This window comes from Astyanax mexicanus, chromosome 21, assembly GCF_023375975.1.
Source record: "Astyanax mexicanus isolate ESR-SI-001 chromosome 21, AstMex3_surface, whole genome shotgun sequence".
Classification (NCBI taxonomy): domain Eukaryota; kingdom Metazoa; phylum Chordata; class Actinopteri; order Characiformes; family Acestrorhamphidae; genus Astyanax; species Astyanax mexicanus.
The window spans coordinates 37,467,766-37,479,335 of record NC_064428.1 but is presented as its reverse complement, the minus strand read 5'-3'; the positions used below and the strand labels follow the sequence as shown (position 1 = coordinate 37,479,335).

At 34.2% G+C, this 11,570-nt stretch overlaps 1 protein-coding gene across 1 annotated transcript; it reads right to left on the bottom strand.

Moving 5' to 3' along the window:
- Window positions 1-537: 537 nt before the first annotated feature.
- LOC125785610 (GTPase IMAP family member 6-like) lies at window positions 538-4,444 on the bottom strand. Its single transcript, XM_049469506.1, has 4 exons — window positions 4,432-4,444; window positions 3,321-3,862; window positions 2,146-2,152; window positions 538-1,328 (listed from the first exon to the last, which is right to left on the bottom strand). Exons 1-4 carry the CDS (start codon window positions 4,442-4,444, stop codon window positions 538-540), a joined length of 1,353 nt encoding a protein of 450 aa, XP_049325463.1.
- Between the last annotated feature and the right edge of the window lie 7,126 nt (window positions 4,445-11,570).

The following is an 11,570-nucleotide window of genomic DNA, read 5'->3' as shown; positions in this document are numbered from 1 at the left end:
GTATACAGTTTAGATGAAGGAATGTCAATACGTGGTTTTAAAAATACCTTATGAAGGGAAATGTACAAAACACAAAGGAAACATCGTTTTTATTACAGATCTAATTTGATTATATTCATTATCTGATTACATTGTACAGCATTTGCAAATTAGTTTGATTATGATTAAACTATAGTGTAAAAACTGTACACCTACATAAGAAAAGCTTAATTCAATAAAACTCTTCATCCTATTTAATTTATATATTAAGTACAACCATGCGCTGAACTGAAATTAAAAATAAAACAAACAAAAAACAACAGTTAAGTCCCATTTTTAGAATTCCAAAATCAATTAACAGATGTAACAAGAATGTTCACATGCTTCAACATTATTACCCATAATAAGCTGTTGCATTGTATAATTTCATACTTTTAATTCATCTTTACTAAATAAATGTCACATGTAAAAAAAGTCTGTATTATTGAATGTTCAAGAAATCTATTTTAGAAAATCCTGATTATTTCATCTTAATAATTTTATTTTTAATTAGCGGTCTTATTTCATCCATGCCATTAACCCCATTGATGCTGCTACTCCTACTCCTGCTCCTACTACTGCTCCTGCTGCTCCTGCTACTCCTACTGCTATCCCAGAAAATTTACCACTGGCTGCTGCTGCTGCTGCTGCCCCTGTTCCAACAGCTCCCACAGTTCCAGATACAATATGTTTTACTCGTTTCTTTCTCTGAACCTTACTGTATATTTCTCTGGTGTAAATCTGTTTTTCATTCTTATCCATCAGGTTGTCGATCTTCTTCAGCAGCTCTGTGACTTGGGTCTCATCATTTACATTTTTATTCTCAAACACATGATAACCAGCCATACTGTCAATCATTTCCTTCACAACTGACTCTCCTTGCAGGTGTTGTTCTATATTTGTCTCCTTTAACTCGTTTCCATGAGTGAACAAAATAAGGGTGTGTTTTTTTGCCTCTTCTCCAAGGGTCTCCAGAAACCACTTTACAGTTTTCTTCTCCTCCTCTGAGAATCTCACACCCAGCTTCATCACCATCAGAAACACATGAACTCCAGGATGAGCCAGATCAATGGCCTTCTCTATCTGCTCTTTCACTGTGTTGTAAGAATGTGTATCAAAGGGCCCTGGAGTGTCAATCACACAGACTGCTCCATCTCGCTGTTTCCTGTAACATCTTTCACTTTCTTTAGTTACAGACTCAGAGGATACAGCCACCATAAATTCTTGTTTTCTAAGGATGGTGTTTCCTGCTGAGCTCTTTCCTGATCCAGTTTTACCCAACAGAACAATCCTCAGCTCAGAATCAGAATCTGTAGAAGGAGAATTTATTTAAATTATAATCACCAAACTGTTCACTAAGCTTTAGCTGTTAAATCCAAGAAATCTTAGAACCATCAGCTTCCTTTGTTGGAAGTGGCTGGAGCTTTAATTTGCTGCTGGTCAAGCTCCACTGTAAATTATATCATCATTAAAAAAACTAAAACCAACAAACAATGACTTTAAATTCATCACATTCTTATATTTACATGAAGAATGGGTCACCTTCATAAATGCAATGGAATTGCTAATATTTATATTTTTATTATATTATATTATATTATATTATATTAATAATATTATTTCAGGTGGAAATTACAATGTGAATAGCCTTAAGAATAAAACAATACCAAGATGTAATTTACACATGTATATTTTGACATAATAGTGCTCAGTTTGTAAGCTTTTGCAGGAAACCTTGTGACCGAAATTATTCTATTAATATTATTATTAAATATTATACATATTATAATTTATCTTATACTTAACAGAGTAACAAGTATAAGTATCTTATACTTAATACTAACCAGAGTAACATCATTCTGATATAAATAAAACATATCTTTTATTCTGGGCTCGATCTTATGGATATTTGGTAATGGTTTTATAGATCAACATTTCTTCAGTCTCAGGTCTCTGCACTCTATCAGTAGAGTAAAGGGAATGCAGGATTGTATGAGTTTCTCCTGCAGGTGAGAAAGAATGATGAAGTTCTGTTTAGGATGCTATTCTAATAGAGGAGTGCCACCAGTGGATTAAATGTGATGTGGTTCCAGATAGGTGCCTCTTGATGGGATAAACAGCATTCACCCCGCTCCTTACACACACACAAACCAACAACATCAACAATAAACAGAATAGTAAATAAAATAACATTGCTGTTCCCGTAAATGAGCTGCTGGAGCTCCTTCACAGCGTCAACCAGCAGCTCAGTTTCCTCTGCTGAGAAGAGTTTGTTGGACACGTCCAGGTAGCTGCACCGTTACAATAGCAATCCACCAAAGTCAGAGCTCACCTGATCTACTCTTAAAGAGAATGATGAACAAGAGACACTCTGATTGGTTTATTTCACGTTACGTGACCCTTTGTACTAAACTAAACACAGCATTATACATTTCACCACATATAATCTGATATTAAAATGTTTAATAAAGGCAAATGTACAAAACAATCGAACAAAAAAAGATCTATAATGTTCTGACAGATTTTATTGATTACATTGATTGTCTGATTATATTGATCAGCATATGCAAATTAGTTTTTGTATGATTAAACTGTAGTATAAATGTATCCTGTTACCTCTGTGTAGTGATTAACACCATGCAGTAAACTAAATATGTAGAATTTATAAACAAAACATTACACTGTATAATTTCATCCTTTATATTAAATGTTACACATATTCCATTTAATTATCTATGTACACCATGTATGTAATGTACAGTAAATGTACAAAAAAAACTGTATTTTATATCTAAATCTCTGAAGTGCTGTAATAAACTTTACTCTGATCACTCAATGTAGAGTTTTTTTAATTTCATATTTTTCTGCTAATCCTATTGCTGCTACAGTTCCCAATACTCCACCATTTCCCACTTTGCTAGTATTGACCCAAACCCTTGACTGGGTAGAGAAGAAGAAAAGAGGGGGAGTGAACTCAGAGTATTGGGGTGGAGTTTGGGGCAGCTTCGCTGTAAAGCATGAAGCCGAAGCCCCCCCTCACCCCCCTCCCCCCCCCCCCTCCCCCCTCACGACGAGAAACATGAGGAAAAATAATAAAATGAAAGAAGGAGGAAGATGGGGAGGAGGTGGGTGTGAGGTTTGTTCAATGAGCAGGTAGAGAGGAAGTGACGGTTTATAAAGGGAAGGAAGTGGGAGGAGTGAGGGCGTGGATCCATCTCCCAAAACTAAGCTATAATACACACTCTTTGACTCTTATTGTACATTTTCCTGGTGTAAGTCGGATTTGTATTTTTATCTACTACCTCATCAATCTTCTTCAGCAGCTCTGTGACTTCAGTTTCATCATCCTCATTTTCATTCTCAAACACGTGATAACCAGCCATACTGTCCACTACACCTTTCAGCTCTGCATTTAAACACAGATATTCTTCCATAGTTTTCTCCTTTAACACGTTTCCATGAGTGAACAACACAATGATGTGTTTTTGGATCTCCTCTCCAAAGTTCTCCACAATCCACTTCACAGTGTTCTTCTCCTCCTCTGTGAATCTCACATCCAGCCTCATCACCAGAAGAAACACATGAACTCCAGGATGAGCCAGATCAATGGCTTCTTCAATCTGAGCTTTCAGTTCATATTTAGGGGTTTTTCCATCGAACAGTCCCGGAGTATCAATCACCCAGACCATTCTTCCATTAACAGACTTGTAACCTCTCTTACTTTCCTTGGTTATATGCTGAAAGGTAGAGTTCACATCAAATTTCTTTTCATTAAAGATGGTGTTTGCTGTTGCGCTCTTTCCTGATCCAGTCTTTCCCAACATCACGATCCTCATCTCAGAATCTGTAGAAAGGATATTTGTTGAATCAAAATCCAAAACTGCTCACCGAGTTTTTTGCTGTAGTAATGGTTTTCACTGCAGCTTTAAAAAAAAATCTAAATAATGTAAATGTATTGTTTTAACATTTAAAAGTCTGGGCCCTGTTTGTTACCTTCTATTGTGTATATATGTGAGAAAAGATACAGTTTGTTACTGCTCCTTTTACATATATGTTGTGATAGAATAATACAACAATAACCAACAAACAGTATTTATTTATTCATTTTTATAAAACGATTTGATAATGTCACATTCAAATGTGTATATATTAATATTTCTAATAATAAAATACTTTTTTCTTGAATTTAAAGCTGTTTGTGGGACAAATATATTTAACTTTAAAGTTTTTAACACTGAATTCAGGTGAACGTGAGGACAGCAAACCCTAAACTCACTTGGCTTAAGTTTTACATTCAAACATGTGTTTGATGCCATGACTCACGCAGTGATACTAACAGAAGTTCTAATTAATTTATTGAGCTTGTTTTGGTTGTGAGCCTCCATTTTCCTTCTTTCTTTTATATTCTTCTACCTTTTCTGGGCATTGTAGCTTTCAGTTTCAGTTTTTCCTCAGTCAGTAAAGTATTAAACAGCCTTGGGGCTCTATGTTAGTGATCTATAGGCTAGATGTCAATGGTGGATCGTGCAGCTGGATTTAGGGCATGTGGGAGTGTCTTTGGTATCGTGATGAACAAAAAAATACACCTTGTGGGGCTCAAAACACGCAAAAGGCATGAACTAATTCTCTTAATTAATCATGGGTGTGGTTAATTTTGGGCGTAACATGAAATAAACCAATCAGAGTGTCTCTTGCTCATCATTCTCTTTAAGAGTAGATCAGGTGAGCTCTGTCTTTGGTGGATTGCTATTGTAACGGTGCAGCTACCTGGACGTGTCCAACAAACTCTTCTCAGCAGAGGAAACTGAGCTGCTGGTTGACGCTGTGAAGGAGCTCCAGCAGCTCATTTACGGGAACAGCAATGTTATTTTATTTACTATTCTGTTTATTGTTGATGTAAAAGTTGGGTTTGTGTTGCTGTGTGTTCATGTGTGTGTTTCATGAGCAGGGATTTACAGTTCAGCACATGGGTGAGGCTGTACAGAGACCTGGGCTTCAGCCACTGAAGAAATGTTGCTCTTTGAAATCTTTACCAAATATCCATAAAGTCAAACCCAGAATGAAACATTATATTAATATGCGAAGACACTTTAGAATCCATGATGTTCACCGGAATATGCACCATTTTTTACAGCACACATCTCTTTTTCCAGCATTCAAAGAAAGCATGCAGTCTTTGTGTATTTGTGCCAAAACTATGCAAAATAATCTAAATGTTGTTTTCACAAATAATATATTTTCTGATACAATTTACACAAGGTAATGAAGATAAAATACCATATAAACCCCACACTATGTCATAGGATCAATTCATGTTAAAAAAATGGTTTAAGATTTAGTACCTCTTTAAACACTTTACTGAAATGCAGATAATATAATGAGTTTTTTTGTGTTATATTCCAACAAGAAGCAGCTCCCCCCCCCCCCCCCCCAGCACCAATAAGGACAGTTCAAGCATAACAATGATTGACAGACATCTGCAGCCAATCAAAAAAGTTCTAAACTCTTAAGCATTATATTCAGGATCCTAGTTTTCTATACAAGTTTAAGATATATGGCCATCACATCCCGCACATGAAGTCTGAGAAGGCAGTGCTGATATAGTATAAAATAATGCCTGTATAAAAGCAGTCAGTGAACTTTTTAATAGGAAGAATAAGTAAAAATCCCCCACAGAACTAAGATACTCTCCTTATCAGTGTCTTGTCTTTAAGTTTTGGAAATCAGGTCATCTTTTGATCGCTTAGTTATTATATCAGTTAATATCAAATCAGTCAATTAGGTATAATTTTAAAACACAAATCATATCATATTTCATAAATCATAGTTTCCCATTTTGTAATTAACATTGTCTTCTAAACACACAAATAATTTTATACAAAGAGACACCAATTCATGCACACAGTTAGTATGAACATGAATTATTTGTGTAATATTAGTCTCTTCTTATCAGAACCATTCTCTCTCTCTCCTTCTCTCTCTCTTTCTCTCTCTCTCTCTCTCTCTCTCTCTCTCTATATATATATATATATACACACACACACACACACATATATATATATAAACTGGAAATCACACATACCTTCACAGGAGGCCATTTGTTCTTTTACCAGATTCCAGTTAAACCTGTGAACCAAACAAAAACTAGCTAAAACCAGCAGCACTAAGACAGCATTGCATTTTAACACCCCACATTTATTTGTTGTAAAATTAACACATTATTATACAAACACAACCCACCTCCAAATGTATTGGAAATTTCTTTATATAAATGTAGTTTCTGAAAAGAAAAAAATTTCATTAAAATGATTTTAAAATACCTCTTTTTAGAACATTAGATTTCAGAGTACTATAACATGTGTTAAGATAAGGAAACTAGAGTACTATAACGTGTCAAGATAATGAAAATTTCAAAATAAAAGCCCCCTTTCTCAATATCAAGTTATTCTGTTGTGGTGTGGTACTAAAAGGAATCTATATGATATCACAGATATATTTCACATAGTCCTGATAGTAGACCCTGTGTATGTGTCACTCACTTAATAACAGGACATCATGAGTAAGATTTTTATAGCCTTATATATTAGGCTTGTTTGAGATGCGGCTGCGCCTCGCCTTGCTGGTCAGCGAGAGCAGCCGCGTGCAGGTGGGCGGGGTGGAGGAGCGGAGAAGTCAGGTCGGACAGTCTCCACCTGCAGCCCACGTGAACAACACAGGATCTCGCGATGAATGCGCTGTTTGTTTACTTCTGGTGTGAATAAAATCGCAAAAGTGAAACAGAGATAACATGAGTGTTATTAAATTGAGATAAAAACTTGTTATAAATATTCCCAAAACATACTGTCATGTTACAGATGTATTGTGTAGCACTAAATTAATAATGGGATTAAATTTTTATTTGCAGACCAGCTTTTCTGTCCTTTGTTCTTGGAAATAAATACATCATGCTCATTTACACAGCTTTAATTGTTTAGCGCATTTCACAACACAAAAACAATAGAAGAAAAGAAAAGTAGATCTCAGTATAATAGTTATGTAGGTTTAAAGATAATTAATAAGAGCAGTTCAGGGCGCTTTATAAAACAGTAAAAATGATAGCAGTTGAGCTTTATTATGATATAAAATGCAGATTATGAACAAATAAATATTTTTGAATACTGCATGAAAATGAACTGTCTTGCTACTAGATATGACAGTGTCAATACTGTGTTTTTTAAGGGGTTTTAGAGGAGATATATATTTTAAAATAAAAAGATTCACACGTGATAGGTGTCGGTGGATCTTCTAACCAATAGGGATTAAGCTCTGTCGTCATCAGGGCGGCTCTAGGCTCCCGCAGTTGGTGGGAAGCAACTGCAGCGCCTGGGTCAGACGGCTGCAGGCAGATTTCACTCGCGGGACTATAACGCCGGAAGTCATCGTCACGTGATGAAGGCGCAGACGCAAGTCGGACAAAAAAACTAACCAGCATGCACCATACCGAGCCAGGCGGCGATCGGACTGCGCAGCGCCGGGTTAAGTCGAACAAGCCTATTTTCTATTCTTCTGTGTTTAATTTATGTTAAATATGTTTATTATTATATTGTGTTGTTGCTGCTGGATGCCTAAATTTCCTTTGGGATCAATAAAGTATCTATCTATCTATCTATCTATCTATCTATCTATCTATCTATCTATCTATCTATCTATCTATCTATCTATCTATCTATCTATTGTCACTCACTTAATAGCAGGTCATCATTATGTCTATTTTCAAAATAAAGCCAATTTAAATTGTTCAGCTTTTATCATTTTATCTCTTTTTTTATTAATCATAATAATAATCAAATTAAATTAAAGGGCCTTTATTTTAAATATACACATCCAAATGTCCTGTTATTAAGTGTGTGACACAAAAAGTGCTGTACTATCAGGACTAAGTAGAACTTATCTGTGATAACAGGTGAACTCCTTTTAATAACAGTTTAAACATTTATTTAGAATTTACACATCAGTGTCCTGATATTAAGTGAGTAACACTCTACTATCTGGACTAAGTGCAATTGATCTGTGAAAACAGATTCATTTTAATACATTTATTAAAGTAAAATAATATTATTGTTATAATCTAAAGGGCTTTTATTTTGAAATGACACATCATGATGTCCCGCCCACTGAGTTTGATGGTTGATGTTGACAGATTGAAATATTCCATAGTGCAATGGTGTGCATAAAATAATTAAATAATTATTTAAATTATTTAAGTTAAAACTTTAATTAAATATAAATATCACAATCAACTAACAAAAGAATAATTACATTAAATTATTTATGCTTAGTTTTTACATTTAAATTAGTAATGTAATTAATTAAATCTAATTTTAGATATTTATTTAACGTTTGAATTAATTATTTATTTATTCATGTATTTATATAACATTTTCACAAATAACCCTCATATAATATATAGCAAGATCATGACAAAACATAGATTACTATAATACATGTTAAAAAAATTAAAATTACATCACTATAATATATATTAAAATAATGAAAATTACATCACTATAATATATATTAAATTAATGAAAATTACATTATTATAATATATATTAGGATAAAGAAAATTAAATTATTATAATATATATTAAATTAATGAAAATTACATTACTATGATATATATTAAGCTAATGGAAATTACATCACTATAATATATATTACATTAATGAAAATTACATTATTATAATATATATTAAAATTATGAAAATTACATTATTATAATATATATTAAAATAATGAAAATTACATCACTATAATATATATTAAAATTATGAAAATTACATTATTATAATATATATTAGAATAATGAAAATGACATTATTATAATATATATTAGGATAATGAAAATTACTATAATATATATATTAAAATGTAATTCAGTGTGTTTATGCATTCCAGTACATACTGTATGTGCTGTTTACTCAGCACCTTGTTGCAAACTAATGATACATTGTTTTATCTGAAGAAACAAATCTGAAAAAATCTTTTTGTGATATCACGTTTTTAGCCCAACATGGTTTTAAAATATAGAGCCAACCAGAACAGGGATTATTTACTTTTATTATTTTTTTTTTATTATTATTTAATCATTTTCACTCACACCAACCTTTACATTTCCATGAAACACACAAACACTCAGTACTGAGCACACAGCCTCAGACACTTTTCTAAATTTTGGGTAATGGTTGCCTCTAGTTTATCAATATGTAACACTAATATTAGTCTTAACATCCTGTTAAATTCTAATTGGTATAGAGAAGCTGGAAATAAAAAAAAAGTAAGCACAATTGTGTTTTTTAAAACTAAATAAAATCAATACAAATAATACAATACCAGAAAGTATGAGACATAAGCCCTCTGAAAGTGGTGTATAATACTGTATTGATTATTTATAGTTATAGACTATAGTGTAGGCAATAATGTATTGCATTTATACTGGATATACATGATTAACCATTTTTAATTATATTACATTACTGACCAAACTGAATGGCATATATATAAAGATAGAGACTTTACAAAAAATGATGTTTGAATACTCACTGTGAAGTGCAGAGATGGCAGAGTCCTGCGCTCTGATGTTCTGTTGCAGATTTCAGAGAAGTTAAAGATCTCTCACAACAAGCAATGTAACTTTTATCATATGATCATTTATCATTCTGTTTATTTAAGAACAGTTTGGCCCCACCTCTGTATCCTGTGTCAGATTTAGAGAAGTGTGCGGAGCTTCTGGTCATGGTGAACATAAGGCTTGTGTTGTGTACAGTAGTAAAGTTGTAGTAAAATGGTATTAGTGAATATAGTAACTCTGTATTGTAGAGAAGAGAAGTGGGCGGAGCTTCTTCTGGTCATGGTGAACATAAGGCTTGTGTTGTGTACAGTAGTAAAGTTGTAAGTAGTATTAGTGAATATAGTAACTCTGTATTGTAGTAGAGAAGTGGGCGGAGCTTCTTCTGGTCATGGTGAACATAAGGCTTGTGTTGTGTACAGTAGTAAAGCTGTAGTAAAGTGGTATTAGTGAATATAGTAACTCTGTATTGTAGTAGAGAAGTGGGCGGAGCTTCTTCTGCTCATGGTGAACATAAGGCTTGTGTTGTGTACAGTAGTAAAGCTGTAGTAAAGTGGTATTAGTGAATATAGTAACTCTGTATTGTAGTAGAGAAGTGGGCGGAGCTTCTTCTGGTCATGGTGAACATAAGGCTTGTGTTGTGTACAGTAGTAAAGTTGTAGTAAAGTGGTATTAGTGAATATAGTAACTCTGTATTGTAGTAGAGAAGTGGGCGGAGCTTCTTCTGGTCATGTTGAACATAAGGCTTGTGTTGTGTACAGTAGTAAAGCTGTAGTAAAGTGGTATTAGTGAATATAGTAACTCTGTATTGTAGTAGAGAAGTGGGCGGAGCTTCTGGTCATGGTGAACATAAGGCTTGTGTTGTGTACAGTAGTAAAGTTGTAGTAAAGTGGGAGTAGTGAATATAGTAACTCTGTATTGTAGTAGAGAAGTGGGAGGAGCTTCTTCTGGTCATGGTGAACATAAGGCTTGTGTTGTGTACAGTAGTAAAGTTGTAGTAAAGTGGTATTAGTGAATATAGTAACTCTGTATTGTAGTAGAGAAGTGGGCGGAGCTTCTTCTGGTCATGGTGAACATAAGGCTTGTGTTGTGTACAGTAGTAAAGCTGTAGTAAAGTGGTATTAGTGAAAATAGTAACTCTGTATTGTAGTAGAGAAGTGGGCGGAGCTTCTTCTGGTCATGGTGAACATAAGGCTTGTGTTGTGTACAGTAGTAAAGCTGTAGTAAAGTGGTATTAGTGAATATAGTAACTCTGTATTGTAATAGAGAAGTGGGAGGAGCTTCTTCTGGTCATGGTGAACATAAGGCTTGTGTTGTGTACAGTAGTAAAGTTGTAGTAAAGTGGTATTAGTGAATAAAGTAACTGTATTGTTGTAGAGAAGTGGGCGTAGCTTCTTCTGGTCATGGTGAACATAAGGCTTGTGTTGTGTACAGTAGTAAAGCTGTAGTAAAGTGGTATTAGTGAAAATAGTAGCTCTGTATTGTAGTAGAGAAGTGGGCGGAGCTTCTTCTGGTCATGGTGAACATAAGGCTTGTGTTGTGTACAGTAATAAAGTTGTAGTAAAGTGGTATTAGTAAATATAGTAACTCTGTATTGTAATAGAGAAGTGGGAGGAGCTTCTTCTGGTCATGGTGAACATAAGGCTTGTGTTGTGTACAGTAGTAAAGTTGTAGTAAAGTGGTATTAGTGAATATAGTAACTGTATTGTTGTAGAGAAGTGGGCGGAGCTTCTTCTGGTCATGGTGAACATAAGGCTTGTAGTAGAGAAGTGGGCGGAGCTTCTGGTCATGGTGAACATAAGGCTTGTGTTGTGTACAGTAGTAAAGTTGTAGTAAAGTGGGAGTAGTGAATATAGTAACTCTGTATTGTAGTAGAGAAGTGGGAGGAGCTTCTTCTGGTCATGGTGAACATAAGGCTTGTGTTGTGTACAGTAGTAAAGTAGTA